The 19,837-nt window shown below is 39.5% G+C and overlaps 1 protein-coding gene across 1 annotated transcript in view; it reads right to left on the bottom strand.

Moving 5' to 3' along the window:
• Window positions 1-19,213, bottom strand: part of ZKSCAN8 (zinc finger with KRAB and SCAN domains 8) — a 52,985-nt gene extending 33,772 nt beyond the window's left edge. Inside the window, exons 1-6 of the mRNA XM_052648166.1 lie at window positions 19,076-19,213; window positions 11,278-11,786; window positions 10,489-10,630; window positions 6,736-6,827; window positions 6,277-6,400; window positions 3,829-4,758 (exon numbers count right to left, since the gene is read on the bottom strand). Of these exons, the coding sequence (XP_052504126.1) occupies window positions 3,829-4,758; window positions 6,277-6,400; window positions 6,736-6,827; window positions 10,489-10,630; window positions 11,278-11,694 (1,705 nt within the window). The 5' untranslated portion in view covers window positions 11,695-11,786; window positions 19,076-19,213. The remainder of the gene's footprint in view (window positions 1-3,828; window positions 4,759-6,276; window positions 6,401-6,735; window positions 6,828-10,488; window positions 10,631-11,277; window positions 11,787-19,075) is intronic.
• Window positions 19,214-19,837: the final 624 nt, after the last annotated feature.

Raw genomic sequence — 19,837 nt, 5'->3', positions numbered from 1 at the left:
TGCATAGAAAAAAGCTAAAAGTAAAGAAAATCGACCAATTCTCAAGGGAGAATTCCCGAGATGCAGGGTCAATTCAAAAATTATGAAATATAAGGACAAGAACTGAGGCTTTCCTGGCAATCCAATGGTTAAGACTCTGTATCCACTCTGCATCACAGGGGGCACAGGTTCAACCACTGGTCAGCGAACTAAGGTCCCACATATTATCTGGGTTGGCCAAAAAAAAAAAAAGAAAAGGATAAGAGCTAAGAAAAGGCATTAATATTTATCCACTGGTGATTCTGAGGACATTTCAGTGGAGTGAGTACAAAAGCCAAAAACGAGTTTTAAGAATGCATTAATGAGGAAATGGGGTTTAACAACAGATGACGTTTGAAAAACCATGAATGACAGAATAAGAAGAAAATGGTAGTTGGAAATGAGCACTAAAATTGAAGCTTTTACACATCTCATGCTGTAGATGAACTTACTGTTGTCATCCAAAATGTCTATTTGCCTGGCCTAAGACATGGATATTTCATTTTCCCCCATAATGCCACTTTCCCTGGGGCAGTTTAGAGAGAAGTGTATTTGAGTTATAAGCTTTTCCTTCCAAGTTTTAAACATGTTTTACTGGTAGAATTTAGCTTTCTAATAAAGCACCAAAATTATCAACATTTAAAGATGATATAATAATAAACCGAAATGACATTTTCAACCAATTTTCCAGTAATTGTAATGGATTTGCACTATACTGCATATTTCCTTCCCCAGTAACTTTTCAGCTAAGCCTCAGTTTCCTCATCTATAAAATGGAGGATATCATATCAAAATATCTATCATAAGCACGAGAAATACATAACTTAAGGTTTGGCACATAGTAAGTGCTCAATAAATAAAAACTAACTGTTCCATATGGGAATCAACCATGACCACCTTACTCAATGCAGAAAATCTTTGAAACCTAAGATGTCTCTCCTAGGACCATGTTGGATAGCAACTGTTATGGAAGAACCACTTTATTGTGCCAGGTCTTAAAAAGTTGAGGATGGGAGAAGTAAGTACTGGTGAACAGTTAATTTCATCTTACAAGTATAAAAATAGAATCTGCAGGATAAAGGAATTTAGTGCTGTCACTCATAGTTAGGAGCTCAAAGTAAGGTCATACAGACTGACCAATGCTAAGAGTGAAAACTGTAGACCAAGAAAGGACTTCTACTTATGCCCACAAAGAAACAACAGCCCTTTTCTGCTGTCTTAAACTATTTGGCTACATCTATAGGTGTGCTGAATCAGCCTTGACATGTATTGTTCTGTCAAGTTATAGTCTTTTCTCAGATGCATTCCAGTATAATACTCCTCTTTCTGGTCATATTTTCTTTTCTCTAAATTTCTGCCAGATGCTCAGTAATTCTGAGTTAAGTAATCTGGCTATACATTACTTTGAGTAATGTAAAGAGATGTTAGCTGGTACATCTACAGTCATTTCAATACCACGGTGCTGTGCTAACAGCTTTTACTGGAAGACTACTGTTCCTCTGAACTATTTGGGAGGAATGTGTGCATACATGCACATGCATACACACACTCTCCCTCTGACAACGTACCCATCCTATATAATATTTGTACACAGGTAACATTGGCCTCAGGCAGAATTAGTACTTTACAGAAAGTAAGGCACAACTGAAGCAGAGAGCAAAGATCTAGAGAGAACTAGATTTATTTCTGGTTTCTTGTAATTTCAAGTACAAAGGAGTTAGGAATAGTAATCTATAGGCTAACAAGAGGGAGAAGCAGAGAGAGAAGAAAATAAAAGATAATGAAAAGCATTGCTTTGAAAAAGTTAACCAAGGAAACCAGGATGACAAATGACAAGTGGATATCAATGGCTCAATGAAATAGGTGTAGATAACTCTGATGTGACTAGTAATCAATATGGGCCATAGTGGGGTACAGAGGGATGTTAGAGGGAAAAATTTATGATCCAAAAGGCAGACCTCTATGATGTATTATTTTATGACTGACTTTTAAAAACATTAATCATAAAACATTATTAGTAAGTGCAGTCCTTGTTCAGGATAGTCACAGTGTGAAAATGTATAATTTCTCTTGGAACTTTGATTATAATGTATGTCATATTCTTCTGAATAAGATTAATGGAATCAATTCCCATTCTGAAATGTGATTTTGGAAATAGCTAAAAGTTACTCAATTCCAAATATGGTGAATAAGTGCATAACAGATGGTCAAAGATAAGATGAAATTCAAAGAGTAATAGTGTTTTTCTTGAATGGTGTATTAAATGAGAATCTTGAGAGTGTTCCAAATATCTAGAGGAGTGGTAGTACTTGGAATAACAGTACTACTAGAATAGCTAGAACTGCCCAATTTAAAAAGACAACCCAAGTTTGGATTCTTCTGTAAGTTCTTGGTGGTAACTTTAAACCAGCCTTATTACTTTATACATACTGAAAGCTTCAAAGATGAATTATAGTGCCTTGGTATACTGAAAGCTTCAAAGACGAATTATAGTGCCTGGTGATGATGAGTTTAATATTGTGTCTTTGCCGGATTATAGAGGGAATGCACCAGAATTCAGAAGAGGAATTGTTAGGTGAAGCACTCAACCGATGAACACTGTAGACACGTAAAGCTAATGGCAAGAAACAGATAAAGAGTGAGTGAGGTGCTGAGGCCATCTAAGGAGGTGGGTTCAAGGTAAAGCAAGAGTGGCAGACCATCCAGTCAGGGGGTTTGTGCAGACTGACAGGAACCTGAGACCACAGTACTGTGATGGACCAAAAGAGATGAGTGTACACTCTTTGCAGGATTTTTATGTCTTCTTCAAGCACCTCTGTCTTTTTTCCCCATGTGATGCCTTATTGAAGATAGTATAAATACCTATTTGTACCACAGTGTACAGTGGGAAGGTGGAAAGGAGAGTCAAATTACCAAAAGGTATAGCCATCCAAGCTCAAGAGCAGCCGAGCTGCTGCTGTTGAGTCTCCACTCACCTCTTTCTCTGCATCATCCCCACAACCATCACTAATGCGTCCACTTCCTTTGCTGACACAGGTACTGGGGCTGGGGGTGGTGAAAGGTACGTATGGATGCTCAGTGACTCAGGGGAGTCAATGAAGGTGATATATGAAGAAAAATGCTGGAGTGCTGTTAAAAATATAGCATTCTGAGTTTGCATGGGAATATGGATTTCCACTAGCAGGAGCATTAGAATAAAATAAAACGTACACTTAAGCATAAATACATTAAGTGTTTATAAAAATTTCCCTAGAATAAGGAGCTCAGAAAGTTAAATATAAGTGTAAGTCTCATACAGAGGCTGCTTCAAACTCTAAAACAGCTTCTTAGATCAGATGAGGAACACAAAACGCACCTTTAGGGGAATAAATGGGAGATAGGGATCACAGGAGATCGGAAGAAGCAGAGGAACTAGAAGGAGTAGCTACTCTCAAACCTACAGCTACTCACCAAAAAGACAAAGTTAAGTGCCTCAAGCCACACAAGCAATTTTCTCTAATGCTATTTTAAGCTTCTAAAGGATCAGACCATCAGGAGCTCCATTCTATCAGACACCTCCTAAGATAGTCAAGCTAATTAATTTGTATCAAGGCACTGGACCCAAACTACTGAAGAGCTATTCTAACTTTGTCACCCCTATCAATCTGACCCTAGATAAGGTTGTAATGATGTTGAACTTTCTGCCATTTTTTTTTTTTTTTTACAGTGAAAGACCTCTCACCAGCACATGGTTCCTCTAATGCTGAATTAACGCCGAATCTACGACTGAAGTTTTTCCCTAAACTCCTGTGGAGTCAGATTTTTCTCCACTGTGGATTCTTTGATGTCGAATGAGACTTGACCTCTGAATAAAGGCTTTCCCACACTCATTACATTGATAGGGTTTCTCCCCTGTGTGAATTCTCAGATGCTGAATGAGGCCAGTGTTCCCATTGAAAGCTTTCCCACATTCTTTACATTTATAGGGTCTTTCTCCAGTGTGGATTCTCTGATGTTCAATAAGGCCTGACTTTTGACTGAAGGCCCTCCCACACTCATTGCATTTGTAGGGTTTCTCCCCAGTGTGGCTTCTCTGATGGCCAATAAGATGTGAGCTCCTCCTGAAAGTTTTCCCACACTCATCACACTCATAGGGCTTCTCCCCAGTGTGGATTCTCTGATGTCCAATGAGGTGTGAGCTATGACTGAAAGCTTTCCCACACTCATTACATTCATAGGGTCTCTCCCCACTGTGGATTCTCTGGTGCAGAATAAGGCCTGCACTCTGACTGAAAGCTTTCCCACACTGATTGCACTGATATGGCTTCTCCCCAGTATGGATTCTCTGGTGCAAGATCAGGCCTGTGTTTTGACTGAAGGCTTTACCACACTCCTTACAGTGGTAGCGTTTTACTTTGTTGTGGATATCCTGGTGGGAAAGAAGGGCTGACCTGTAACTGAAGGCTTTACCACACACATTACACTGATAAGGTTTCTCCCCAGTGTGGATTCTCCAGTGACGAACAAGGCCTGAACTCTGAGCAAAGCTCTTCCCACATTCATCACATTTATGTCGTCTCTCTTGGGTGGGATTTCCCCGCTGCCTCTCTAATGAGCCCAGAAGGTCTCGGGCTTCTCCAGGCTTAAGACCCCCGATAACATCCCCGTTGCATTTGGTAGCTGTCTCTCCATGTGGCTGGATTCCAGTAGATATTACCTGTTTTGAAGTTAATTCTCTGTTCTCATTCCTGGTCTCACCACCTGGAATAAAAATGTAATTAACATCAAGTGAATGTCACTTCCTAGTCTTTACGTTAGGAAAAAGAGGAAAGAAAAATACACATGGAGGTTAAGAGTAAATGGAAAGCTTCCATCTGTCTCCAAAATGCCTTCGTTAATATGGGGAGAAAGGAGCAGGGACAAACTGAAGTATCACATACACCAACTAGGGAATAAGTGCCATCAAGAAATAGGGCTGTTGGAAGGAGGACTGAAGTAGAGAAGGGATCCCCTGAGAAGCAGCAGAAATTGGGAAGTGAGAAGGAATATGGAACTATAAAAAGATCTAATGAGTGGAGTAGGAATGAAAAAAGCCCCAGTCATTAAAAAGGAGGAGCACAATGGGTCTAAGTATGAGAGATCTACATGAACGCAGAGAGCACCAAAAGATTTCAGTATCCAACTGGCAAAGAGACCAATACCCAGTCTACGGCCATACAACCCTGAATGTGCCCGCTCTCATCTGATCTTGGAAGAAGCAGGGTTGGGCCTGGTTAGTACTTGGACAGGAGACAAATACTCAGTTACAAACTGTAAGATAAGTCCTAGATTAGAGAGTAAAAACGTTTCCCTTTATTTTTTAAAATTAATTTTTTCTGGTTATTTTTTTTATTGAAGTACAGGAAATTCATAATATTGTTTGCTTTGGGTATATGGTAAAGTGATTAAGTTACACATATGTGTGTGTGTGTGTGTGTGTGTATATATATATATATATATATATATATATACTCTTTTTAAAATTTTTTCATTATAGCCTATTATAAGATACTGAATATAAAAAAATAAGATACTGAATATAGTTTCTGAATATTTTTATCTATTTTATATATGGTAGTGTGTATCTTAAACCCATATATCCCATATTCCTAATTTATCCCTCCTCCCACCTTCCTCCTTGGTAACCATAAGTTTGTTTCTGTTTTGTAAATAAGCTCATTTGTACTATTTTTTAGATTTCACTATTTTTAGATTCTCTGACTTACTTCACTTAGTGTGATGATCTCTTAAGTCCATCCATGTTGCTGTAAATGGTATTATTTCATTCTTTTTACAGCTGAGTAATATTCCATTACACACACACACACACACACACACACACACACACACACACACCCCCACCTACCCAACCTCCACACCTTTATTCATTCATCTGCTGATGGGCACTTAGGTTGCTTCTATGTCTTGGCTATTGTAAATAATGCTGCACTGAACATGGCGGTGCATTTCTTTTTAAATTAAAGCATCTGTCTTCTCTGGATATACATCCAGGAGTGGGACTGCTAGATCATATGGTAATTCTATTTTTAGTTTTTTAATGAACCCCATACTATTTTCCATAGTGGCCACAAAAGTTTCCTTTCAGAACTCCAGAAGTCTCAATATTTTCTCTCTCTGTTGGATCCTGAGTTTAAACTCAACTATGTCTTTCAGAAAGCTCAAAGCTACTGTACACATAAACAAAAGATCTTTAACAATAACAACCAGAGCTCTCCTTACCCAGGGAGAACATGTTTCTATAATTCTCTGGCCTGTTATCTGTACTCAGATCCTTTTGGGATGAATCAAGAAGCCATTCCTCTCGAATTAGGGACACAGCCATGTCTTCGATCTTCTCTAAAGTCTGAAACAAAACAAGATGTTCATTTGGGGACTGGGACTCTTCCACAGCTTAAACCCAGAGTATCAGAGAGACCCATCAGGGGTGGAGAGGATCATGACATGAGAAAGTACCATGTAAAGGGATCTGCGAAGCTAGCTGGGAAGAGCAGGAAAATGCATCAGATTTACTGGGGGTTGGGGGTGGGGGGGGAGAATCAAGGATCAATCTGTCTCTATGCATTAGAATTGGAGCAAGTTCTTAAGTGAGTACTGCTACAGACAGTCTAGACATGGGGTAGATGCCAGAAACACTCTGAGTAGAGCTATGAGGTTTCAGTGAGAAGAAGCACAACTTACCTGGAACCCTGCTGTAAGCAGTGTAGCTGTCATCTCCTGGTCTCGAGGACTTCCTTTCTGGGAAGGGGTAGGACTCTGTGAAACTGATATGGCTGAGAGGAGAAAGGAGCTATGAATGAGACCAGCCTTGTCCTATGGTTATAGGAACAAGCACTAACACATTCCAAAATTTTGTATATTTCAACAGATATGCACGCCAGAGATTTTGCATATGAAATTCTGTTAGTCTTGGACTATGTGTCCATACCTATGGTTGCCCACAAAACACCTGTACTTTGATGGTCCACTCAGCTTGAAGCTAACGTGTCAAAAATAGAATGTTTACTGGTTTCCTAACTGGAATTGCTTTACAATTTCTTCTTTACCATCAAAGCTGTAGTCCATTCTTGTGCTTGTATACAGTATTTCTTTAGGTCCTAATCTTTTGTCAAACTGAATATGGGAACCAATTTATCTCTACTAACTCTATCACTTTTTTGAAATGTCTACTATGACTGCCAGTATCTGCTTCCTATATATATTAGACAGGGTAATAAAAAAATCAAAATGGACTACTGTGTCTTGCACAACAGGTATTAGAATTGTTTTAGAAACATTAAAAATCTAGTAATTTAAACTATGAAACCACATAGATAAAAAAATAAGAAACACAGTGCAAGTATGATATGAGACTAGAACATCTTGTTCTATAAAAAAGTAAGAAAATTCACAAAAATGATGGAGAAAACTCAACAGGACGCAGGAGTCAGATGGAAGAGGCCTCCCGTGGCCAACTCTGAGACAATTTAAGCATCAAAATAAAGAAAATAACAGAAAGAAAAAAAAATGAATTTATGAGTACATATTGATAAATAAAAAAATAAAATAAAATGGGGGAAGAAGAGAACACTCTCCATTACAATAAACAAATAAATGTAAAAACATTGTACAGGAGGTAATGACCAAAACCATCCGAAAGAAAAAGAAATCCAAGAAGGCAAAATGGTTGTCTGAGGAGGCTTTACAAATAGCTGAGAAAAAAACAGAAGTGAAAAGCAAGGGAGAAAGGGAAAGATATACCCAACAAAATGCAGAGTTCCAGAGAATACCAAGGAGAGGTAAGAAGGCCTTCTTCGATGAACAATGCAAAGAAGTAGAGGAAACAACAGAATGGGAGACTAGAGATTTCTTTAAGAAAACTGGAGATATCAAGGGAACATTTCATGCAAGGATGGACATAATAAAGGACAGAAACTAATAGAGGTAGAGGAGATTAAGAGAAAGGAAAAATGCACAGAAGAACTATACAAAAAAGATCTTAATGACCCAGATAACCATGGTTGTGCGGTCATTTACCTAGACCTGACAACCTGGAGTGTGAAGTCAAGTGGGCCTTAGGTAGCATTACTACAAACAAAGCTAGTGGAGGTGATGAAATTCTAGCTGAGCTATTTAAAATCCTATAAGATGATACTGTTAAAGTGTTACACTCAGTATGTCAGAAAACTTGGAAAACTCAGCAGCGGCCACAGGATTGGAAAAGGTCAGTTTTCATTCCAATCCCAAAGAAGAGCAATGCCAGAGAATGTTCAAATTACTGGACAATTGTGCTTATTTCGCATGCTAGTAAGGTAACGCTCAAAATCCTTCAAACTAGGCTTCAGCAGTATGTGAACCGAGAACTTACAGATATACAAGTCGGATTTAGAAAAGGCAGAGGAACCAGAGATCAAATTGCCAACATTCACTGGATCATACAGAAAGCACAGAAATTCCAGAAAAACACCTATTTCTGCTTCCTTGACTATGCGAAAGCCTTGGACTGTGTGTATCCAGCAAACTGTGGAAAATTCTTAAAGACATGGGAATATCAGACTATCTTACCTGTCTTCTCAGAAACCTGTATATGGGTCAAGAAGCAACAGTAACAATCTCACATGGAACACCTGACTGGTTCAAAATTGGGAAAGGAGTATAACAAGGCTGTATATTGTCACAGTTTATTTAACTTATATGCAGAGCACATCATGTGAAATGCCAGGCTGGATGAATCACAAGTGGGAATCAGGATTGCTGGGAGAAATATCAACAACCTCAGATATGTAGACAACACCACCCTTATGGCAGAAAGTGAAGAGGAACTAAAAAGCCTCTTGATGAGAGTGAGAGGAGAGTGAAAAAGCTGGCTTGAAACTCAACACTCAAAAAACTAAGATCATGGCATCCTTCATGGCAAATGGAAGGGACAAAAGTAGAAGCAGTGACAGATTTTCTTTTCTTGGGCTCCAAAAATCACTGTAGATGGTGATTGCAGCCATGAAATTAAAAGACGTTTGCTCCTTGGAAGGAAAGCTATGACAAACCTGAACAACATATTAAAAAGCAAAGACCACTTTACTGACAATGGTCTGTCTAGTCAAAGCCGTGGTTTTTCCAGTAGTCATGTATGGATGTGAGAGTTGGACCATAAAGAAGGCTGAGTGCCAAAGAATTGATGATTTCAAACTATGGTGCTGGAGAAGACTCTTGAAAAGTCCCCTGGACTGCATGAAGATCAAACCAGTGAATTCTAAAGGAAATCAACCCTGAACATTCACTGGAAGGACTAATGCTGAAGCTGAAACTCCAATACTTTGGTCACCTGATGTGAAGAGCCAACTCACTAGAAAAGACCCTGATGCTGGGAAAGATTGAAGGCAAAAGGAGGAGAAGGAGCAATAGAGGATGAGAGGGTTAGATGGCATCACTGACTCAATGGAGATGAATTTGAGCAAACTCCAGGAGACACTGAAGGACAGCGAAGCCTGGCATGCTGAAATCTATGGGGTCACAAAGAGCTGGACATGACTTAGCGACTGAACAACAATGGTAGAAAATAATAGAAAATAATCACTTTAGCAATAATTGATTCAATGAAGGAGCATCAACAAATAATAAAACTAGTGTTTCAGCAACAAAAGTTTGATGAAGACCAGGGTATTTACTGATAGTCTGTACTCAAGAGTATATCCCCAGAAATTACTTATTAATTACAAAGGGACAAACAGTAACAAAAGCCTAGCAAGAACAACCTTAAGTAAGTCATTGAAAAAAACACTACCAACAATAGACAAATTCCTGTCATATTCCTGAGAAGGATACAAAATCACTTGTGAGGTGTTCCTGCCAGATGGACACAATTTGAATCTAAATATGAGAAAACATCACACAAACTCAAATTGTTGTCATTCTACAAAATAACTGACTTGTACTCTTCACAAATTCAAGATTATGGAAGGCAAAGAAAGGCTGAGGAACTATTCCAAGTAAATGGAGAGTAAAGAGACAGGACAACTAATTGCAAAGTATGATCCTGGACCAGACTCTGGAAAAACTTTGGGACAGCTGGCAAAATATGAATATTTTCTAACTGTGATCAATTCATTGAGGTATCTATGAAAATGCTCTTGTTTAAGAAAATACATATTGAAATACAAATAAAATGGCACGTGATACCAACAAAATCTAAAAATGCCTATGCCTATGCAGTAAATACACTGTGGTAACAGAAACATATGAAGCTATAAAATCCCCAAATTCTTTCATTTGTTCTTGAATTTACCACTGGGACTGACAGTCTGTATTTGAAGCATAGATGAAATTTAAATCAGATCTTATGACCAGTCTGTGAACAGCAGATTCTAGTTCTTGGTTCAAGGAACTAGACAGGTATCCTGAATGTACTTTCTTCCTTTTCACTTTCTCACTCCTCAGCAGTGAAATCTGGTTCCTCACCTCTATCATGTGGCCCTTGGAGCACTGCAGATTTGTGCTGAGTTGCCACAGGTTGGAGCTGAGTATCTGGAGGCTCTGGTGCAGATTCTGAATGCATCACCTCCTCCCAGAGTACCCTATGTCCATGTGCACGAGCTGGGACCTGGAGACAAGACAGTTGCATTACAAGGAATCCCTCTGAGAAAGGAAGTGAACAATGTAAGAAAAAGCACATCTAAAGGAATACATATGGGGGAAGGAAAAAGCAGAATCTTAATTACTTCCAAGGGGCAGTAAGGAACACAAACATGCTGACTGGCACAGAAAGGCATCATTTATGCTTAGCACTGAAGAAAAAGATTTCTGCTAATGCCCTCCTTGATGCACAAAATGCTGACACTTTGTACTCTCAAGAAAGGGGAAGAATGATAAACAGCAACCTAAAGCAGTACTCTTCAGCGGAAAAAATTTTTAATTGGAAACTAGGAAATGTGAGTTCTGGCCTCAGATCTATCTTTAGTTATTTGGTTGCCCCTGGAAAATAAGTTCTCTATGCATCAGTTTCCCATCTGGCAAACAGAATAATAATACAACTGCAGGAACGTTATGAGGATTTAAAAAAAATGGATTTATATTCTTTACAAGCATAAAAAGAACTCTATAGATAGAAGCCATGCCACACTATAACAATTTTCATTCTCCTATAACAAAACTCATGCTCAGCATTTATTCTCCCACTTTATATCAATGTCCCTCCACCCAGCTCCTTGGACTCTCACAGTCACAGCATGCCCACCTCCTTCTACGTACCGGCCGTCCCAATATATCAATTTGCCTTTCCAAATCCTCCAGTAGGGTCACCACTTCCTCTCCATTCTCTAGCTGATGTTCCTTCACCAGAGTCTGGAGCTCCTCAGGCAGGATGGTCAAGAACTGCTCCAGCACCAGCAGCTCCAGGATCTGCTCCTTGGTGTTCAAATCTGGCCTCAGCCACTGATGGCAAAGTGCGCGGAGTTGGATCAGAGCTTCTCGGGGTCCTAGTGTCTCTTGGTAGCATAACTTCCTGAAGCGTAGGCGGAACAGCTCTTGGCCAGGAGGGTTATTTTCATGTAGACTTGATTCCTGGTCCCAACCATGATCTTCCTCTACCTTGACAATTACAAGGTCCTCTTCAGGAACCTGGTCTGGTGGGGATGGGGCTAAAGATTTTCTTGATTCTGCTGCCATTTAGGGCCAGAAAAGCTCAGGAGACTCGTTTCTACTACGTTTCTTTATCTTCTTAAGAGAAGAACCTTCTGAGGGCCTCTTCTTTAAGGGTACTTCTTTGGGGACAGAAAATGACAGATAGTGTAAAGGCAAGCCAAAGGTCACAATAATTTACTGAGATATCTTAACAAGTTCCCTACCATGACATGGATGTCATTTAAGTGATCCTCTCCAGAAATAACTCCTTGCCTTCTTAGCCTTCTGCCATGCCAATTCCATCTGGGAATTCCTTCTGCTTTCTCTCCTGGGGATGTGGAACATGGCTAAACAAAGTCAGGAAACCATGTAGACTGGGTCTAATTGAAATTCCATATTTAATCTCATCTGACACTCAGTGCTGCTGATTTGATTCCTTTCAGCATTTGCTATACCAGCTATACCGTTTTGACACACTGCAGCTCTTAATCTGCCCCTCACTCTCAACAAGAGACTAATTTCCACATAATACAGCTAAAGGTATTGTCAAGAAAGGTCCTAACACTTTTCTCTTCTCCACTTAACATTCCTTATCCCACACGTGCTCCACGCCCCGACCCCACTCCCAACCCCCTCGTCTCCAAACTAACTTCTACTATGGACTTTATTTCAACTTCTGTAAAGTCTTCTCTAGGGCACAGGTCCTGCACCTTTAAGGAAACTGGATGCCCTATCAACACTTGCAACCCCCAAATCTAGTCCCACAAACTAATGACACAGAATGTTTTAGAAATAAAATCATACAGTATGTAGCCTTTTGAGTCTGGCATGTCTTCTAGCACATTGTACTTGAGTCATCAACGTTAGTATATGTATCAGTTTACTCCTTTTATAGCACGGCACGGCAAGCATTCACCAGTGGACTTCCTATGATGATTTGCTTCAGTCGTGTCTGACTCTTTGCAACCCCAAGGACCATACCCCGTCAAGCTCCTCTGCCCATGGGATTCTCCAGGCAAGAATACTGGAGTGGATTGCCGTGCCCTCCTCTGGGGGATCTTCCCAACCCAGGGACAGAACCTGTGTCTCTTATGTCTCCTGCATTGGCAGGTGGGTTCTTTACCACCAATGCCACCTAGCAAGCCCTCTTATTCCTTATATGGATAAATGTTTATCCATTCTCTGGTTTAGACTATCTCAGCTGCTTCCAGTTTTTGATGATTACCAATGAGGCCACTATAAGTATCTGCATATGAATTTTTGTGTGAACATTTCTCCTGGGTAAATATCCAGAAAAAAAAAAAAAGCTGGGTCATAAGGTAAGTACATGGATAACTTTATGAGACTGCCAGACTGTTTCCCAAAGTGGCTATAATACTTTGCATTCCACTAGCAATATGTGAGAACTGCAATTATTCTACATTCTGACCAGCATTTGAAACACACACATACACATATAGATATACACATACACATAGATTTTGGTATTCTAAAAGACAGTGATATTTCATAAGGTTTTAATTTGCATTTCTCTACTGACTAATAATGCTGAGCATCCTTTCCTGTGCTTATTTGCCATTCATATAATTGGTCCTTCAAATCCATGGGTTCCATATCCCTGGATTCAGTCAATCATGGATCAAAGATATTTGGGGGGAAAAAGTTCCAGAAAGTTCCAAAGGCAAAACATTAATTTGCCACATATCACCAATTATTTACAAAGCATTTGTATTTTATTAGGGATTATAAGTAATCTAGAGATGATTTAAAGTATACAGGAGGATGTGTGTAGGTTATATGCAAAGACTATTATATTTTACATAAGACTTGAGCATCAACAAATTTTAGTATCCAAGAGGGTCCTGGACCCAATCCCCCATGGATACCAAGAGACAACTGCATCTTCTTTGACGTTTTCCTATATTTAGAATTCGATTTTTTAAAATAATTGACGGTTGAGAATTCTTTACATATTTTGGATATAAGTCCTTTACGAAATATGACTTGCAAATATCTCCTCCTTTCCATTCTTTTAACAGTGACTTTTTAAGAACAGAAATTCAAAATTTTTTGAAATTTAATTTGTCAACTTTGAGAGATTGTACTATAGTTGCCATGTCTAAGAAGCTTTTGCTTAATCCAAGGACTCAAAGATTATAGTTTAAATTTTTACTTTTAGGTTTATCATCACTTTTAAGTTAGTTTTTGTTCAGAGTTTGAAGTATGGATGGAGCTTCATACAGATATCAAATTGTTGCAGCACTATTTGCAGAAAAGATTAAACTCTACATATTGAATTGTCTTTGTATCTTTGTCAAAAATCAATGGACTGTGTGTGTGGATCTCCTTCTGGGATCTCTATTTTGTTCCACTGATGTATATGTTATTCCTTTCGCCAATACGAACTGTCTTGGCAGTTGTGGCTTTTTAAATCTTGAAATAAACTACTAAGAGTCCTGTAACTTTGTTGTTCATTTTCAGAATTATTTTAGTTTTTCTAGTTCTGTTGCCTTTTGATATAAATTTTATAACTGTCCTCTAAAAAAAACACACACACACACAAAACTCCTGGAATAGGATTTGTGTTGATTCTATAGTTCAGTTGAGAGACAAGTAACATCTAAACAGTATTGTTTCCCATCTCATAAACATGGTATGTCTATTTATTTAAGTTTTCTAATTTCTTTCATTAATACTCAAACTACCTGTTCTCAAAGGACTGGATAAAATGCTTTCTTCTTTAAAATCCTTTCTTAATGATTCCAATTGGAAGTGATTTCCCTCTTAGTCTACATATCTGTTACACAAGTATCACATCAATGTTATTTTTGCCATAATTGTGTATTATTAGTCGCAAAGGAGTTTTGACTTTCTAACTTAATTCTATATTTCCTATGAGTAGAGATCCTTATCTTTTATCTTATTGATAGAAGAAGATTAGAGAGCTATTATTTATAACACTCAACACAGACTGTATTGTATTTGTTGAGCAGCTAAGTTTTACATATAAGGCCCGAGTCTTTAGACTTCTTCAATTACAGGGGCCTGTTTCTTTGTGGGATATACGCCTACGGCTTTCACCTTTGGTATCTGGCATCACTCTTGCCTGCAGTAGTAGTGGTAAGTGATCTCTCTGCCCTTGGTTATGCTTTTCTTCATGTTCCATAAAGCTGCTTATTGTGGGTTGAATTGTGTCCCTGCAAAAAAAAATATGTTGAGGTACTAACCCTTGGTACTTGTGAATGTGACCTTATTTGGAAATAGAGTCTTTGCAGTTTTAATCAAATTAAGATGAGGTTATATTGGAGTGAAAGTGACTCTTTGCAACCCCATGGACTGTAGCCTACCAGGCTCTTCCATCCATGGGATTTTCAAGGCAAGAATACTGGAGTGGGTTGCCATTTCTTTCTCCAGGGGATTTTCCCGACCCAGGGATCAAACCCGGGTCTCCAGCATTGTAGGCAGACACTTTTATATATTGGAATAGGGTAGGCCTTTAAGCCAATATGACTAGTATATTTATAATAAGAGAAGAGAAATGGAGATTGACACATACAAAGAGAAGGCCATGTGAAGACAGAAGACAGTCATGTAACTAGGGAGGCAGAGATGAAGTTATGCAGTTTCAAGTCAAGGAATGCCAAGGACTGTCAGTAACAATCAGAAGTTAGGGGAGTATGAGCTTGCTATCACATTGACCTTGGACTTTTGGCCATCATAACTATGGGAGAATAAATTTCTGTGGAAGCCATCCAGTTTGTGGTACGTTATGGCAGCCCTATCAAACTAAATACACTGCTAGAGAGACTGTTTTAACACATACGTAATACAACTCACCTCCTTACCTCAGATCAGTCGCTCTGTCGTGTCCAACTCTTTGCGACCCCATGAATCGCAGCACGCCATCTTTCAATAAGGAACTTAACTCTTCAGCACGGAATGCAAGGCCCTTTATGATACGTAAAACTGTCTTGCTTTATCTGCTATAAACTTTCCTTTACAGGGCTTCCCAGGTGGCTCAGAGGGTAAAAGAATCTGCCTACAATGCGGGATACCCGGGTTTGATCCCTGGGTCGGGAAGATCCCCTGGAGAAGGAATTGGCAACCCATTCCAGGACTCTTGCCTGGAAAATCCATGGACAGAGGAGCCTGGTAGGCTACAGTCCATGGAGTCGCAAACAGTCGGATATGACTGAGCTACTTCACTTGCACTTTCTTTTCTTTCTCCTTCATACAGCCTCTCCAAATGTGGCTTTCTCCTATCTCCATTCTGCTGTAGAGCTCAGTGGGTCTCAATTCCTCCCATATCCCAGATATTTAGCAATGTCTGGAAACATTTGGGAAGGGATGCTACTAGTAGCTAGTAGGTAGAGGCCAGAGATGTGATTAAACATCCTACAATGCATAACATAATTCTCCATAGAAAGAATGATCTAGTTAAAAGTGTCAGTGTTATGGCTGTTAAACCCTAGTGTTGCAGAAATCACTGAACTCTAACTTAAAGGTCTCAGACCTTTTAAATCAGGTCTTCCCTGTTGCCCCCATTCCTCAGCTGCCAACATCCCCCACCCTGGAAGATTAAGGTGCTCATTTTTGCCAAGTTATTTTTTGCAAGGTCTAGGCACAGGATTTATCACATTGTATAAAGTATGCTGGAGAAGGTAATGGCACCCCACTCCAGTACTCTTGTCTGGAAAATCCCATGGACGGAGGAGCCTGGTAGGCTGCAGTCCATGGGGTCGCTAACAGTTGGACACGACTGAGCGACTTCACTTTCATTCACTTTTCACTTTCATGCATTGGAGAAGGAAATGGCAACCCACTCCAGTGTTCTCGCCTGGAGAATTTCAGGGACGGGGAGCCTGGTGGGCTGATGTCTATGGGGTGGCACAGAGTAGGACACGACTGAAGTGACTTGGCAGAGCATAGAGTATGTACTGCACATATCTGCCCATGGTCATGGTTTTTGTGACAGTGATCTTTTTCTTTGTATCTCTTTGTAACTTATTACATATTTGTAGGCCAGAAAGATCACAATGGCAACATCGTGGACAAGGGCCTGCAGAAAATGTAACTGAAGGCAGCATTGTAGAGAATAGAGAATAGCATAACTAAAGGAGGCATATCCAAAAGCAATCGGCAAGAAATGGTAATATCAAGATAAAATCACAGATCTGTAGTCCACCAAGGGAAAGAAGAGACTGGCACTTAGAAATCAGATTACATATTGTTACTGACATGAGTCTTCAAGTCAGTGTCTCTATCTTTCAGGAATCTGAGGCCAAGAGAGTAGGGTAGGGTTGGCTCAAAGCCGCTCAAACTAATGAAACACAGCACTTTTTTCCATAAAAAAGCCCATACACACAAAAGTTTACATTTTCAGTGTTCATACATCAAACATCCTCCAAAGAACTCCAGGAAGGTTAAGAATCCCTACTTACAGAGTGTGGACAGAAAAGGAAGAGAATTTGAAAAATTATCTTTAAAATCAAGACAGACTGGTAACAACAGTTTGGTGAGGAAACTACAGATGGAGAAACCAAGGAGTAAGAGATAAGATTAAATATGGTGATTAACAACAAAGGGTTTAATTCATAGATAATAACTTTACAGAGAAGTGGGGGAATTTCCTGGTACAGAGATTTGAGGAAAGAGTGAAATCTCCCAGTCTCAGCAAAAGGCTGAGATTTTGTGGAGGGTATGAGATAAACGGTAAAGACAGACACTTTTGTTTTGAACACACAGGACCAACATCCATGGTTTTTAAAATAAGTCATTTAAAAAGTAAATAAAAAGTTAATAAATTCATTACTATGGGACATGAATTCTAAGCTCTAATTGTTTTGAATGCATAGTTATAGTTTTACCATGTTTTCTTACGAATTTCCTAAAGTCAAGGTTCATCTTTAATTACTGAACTACTGGCCATCTTCCACCTTATAATCAATACTCATCAATATTTAGCTATAAAAAGTTTCAATGTTAAGTGTGCATCATTCAAGAACTTTACATTGTTGATTTTAAAATAGTAGTATAATACTAAACGATATTTTAAAAAATCTCAACAGTGAAACTGATGGGAGTCATCTAACTATTAGGTTTGTTCATATTTCAAACCACATCAACCAACAAATCTTGTCCATTATCCATTTGATTATTCTTTTTAGTAGCTAATTTTCCTGTTTTGGTCTCGTCCCTCTTCAATCAGACAGTTTTTGAACGTTACAGCCTATAACCAAGTACAAAGATAGGTACTACGAAATTAGTCCATTATAAATATAACACCTTCCTCTCAGTTTTGTGTATATACTCCTGTATGTAAGTTGGTAAGCACCGTGTGGATAAAGACTGCTTCTTACATCCACTTTTAAGAATACTTCACCAATTTTATTGATTTAGGAAATTAAAAAAATCTTTAAAGCTTCTCATCTTTAATGCAATAATCTTGTGAACTACTGAAGACACGTTTTAACACCATTACCTTTTTAATAGATGAAGAAAGAATGCTTTCTTCCTTTAGACTAATTTAAGTCTAATTTGGGATGTTTGGGAGCTGAAAATAAAACCAAGCAAAGGTATTTTCCAGGCTTTAAAAATCAAGGTGAAGCAAACACTGTGTTTTATAGGTATCTCAAGTTGTGTCAGTTGAATATTTTAACATCCACATTTTACACTTAACTACGGCAGAATTCAAAATATGTATGCATTTGCTAAAACTATGATTACTGCATAAATATACTTAACTGAACTAATCAAACAACAGAAATATGTATTTTTTAGAGGTGGTAGTGACAAAAATTATTCATGAGTCACCTGAATATCGGAAATGGGGCCCCTCCTAAAGTTTTCAGGCATCTGCTTCAACTAGCTTTAATAAACAAAGTGTTCTGAATAAGGCTGAATTTTATATTACCGCGAAGTCGTCAAAACTGCTTCGTTGTATATTATCCAGTCAACACACTTATCATTTTCTGAATACACTACAGAGAGCAAAACAAACTAGGCAGGAAAAACAGGTTTCCAAGGACAACTGGGAGTTTATATGTATATATATTTTAATGACAATTGTGACGGAAATGCAAAATTGTTAAATAAAAACAATTCACATAGTGGACAGTGGTCAATAAAAGATAACAAAGGGACAGTTTTCTATTTTAAGACAAATAAGACTGACTGCAAATAACACCACAAACGATTAGCGATGAAGAAAGCGTATCTTCACTGAAGGTTCCTTAGCAAAAAGTTTGGGCACGCGGACTCGGCCTGCGCTGGCAACCAAAGTGACCCTTAACGGACCGAATCACGCCGGGGCGCAGATCTCGGCTCAGGGCCCCTCTCCAGACCCCTCAGGCTTGTCCTCAGCAGCGGCCTGGTCTGGCCACAAAGCGTTCCTGTTTCCTACGGTCCAAGGCCGGACTGTACTCACCGTGAATTCCAGGGGCGGCCCGCGCTGGGGAATGGATGCTACAAACGGTGGACAGACCCACAGGAACGGCTGCAAGAAGAGAGGCGCGAAAGCAGCAGCCGGCGCAGGACCCTCCAGCCCCTAACTTCTAGACGTGAGGAGGAACACCGCCGGCCAACATGCATCTTGCCCCAAGCCACTTCCGGGAGCTCTCTAGGAATCCTGGAGGTCTGAAAGCTCTATGGTCGGACCAATGAGCCAACTGGGCCACCACGCCCCTGAAAACCGAACGCTAGGCCTCGCTGTCCTAGTTCGTCTACGCGTCGCAGGGTTGTACGCTACTATAAGGCGCCAGGAAAGTTGTGAGGCATAACGGACTGTGGTGTCACTTCCGCCTCGCGCACTTGGCCCAACGACCCCGCTGCGCACGCTCGCTGGGCACTTAAAGGTCCCGCGGAAGATAATCTGAGGGCTTGCGGAGGCCAAGGCTGGGAGCAGGTAGTAGTTGGGGTAGCGGTGGAGGATGCACGTTAAGGATCCTTATGATGCTAACTAACTAGACTTGCGTTTGGCCGGGTTAGATATCCTTGCACTTTATTGTTCTCTCTCTATAAACATATCCAGTCTTCCCACGTAGACTGCAAATTTCTTGAAGAATCCCAGTTTATCATGGTTCATAGGAAATATGAATACTTTCGAGGCTTTACATATGTTCCACCCTTTCCTATTTTAATGAACTGCAGTCTCTTACAAAACCTGCTTTGCAGTTTAGCTTTTTTAGTA

Source organism: Budorcas taxicolor, chromosome 11 (genome assembly GCF_023091745.1).
Source record: "Budorcas taxicolor isolate Tak-1 chromosome 11, Takin1.1, whole genome shotgun sequence".
In the NCBI taxonomy this organism is placed as follows: Eukaryota; Metazoa; Chordata; class Mammalia; order Artiodactyla; family Bovidae; genus Budorcas; species Budorcas taxicolor.
Note: the sequence above shows the minus strand (reverse complement) of the source record. Positions and strands in the feature narration are given on the sequence as shown.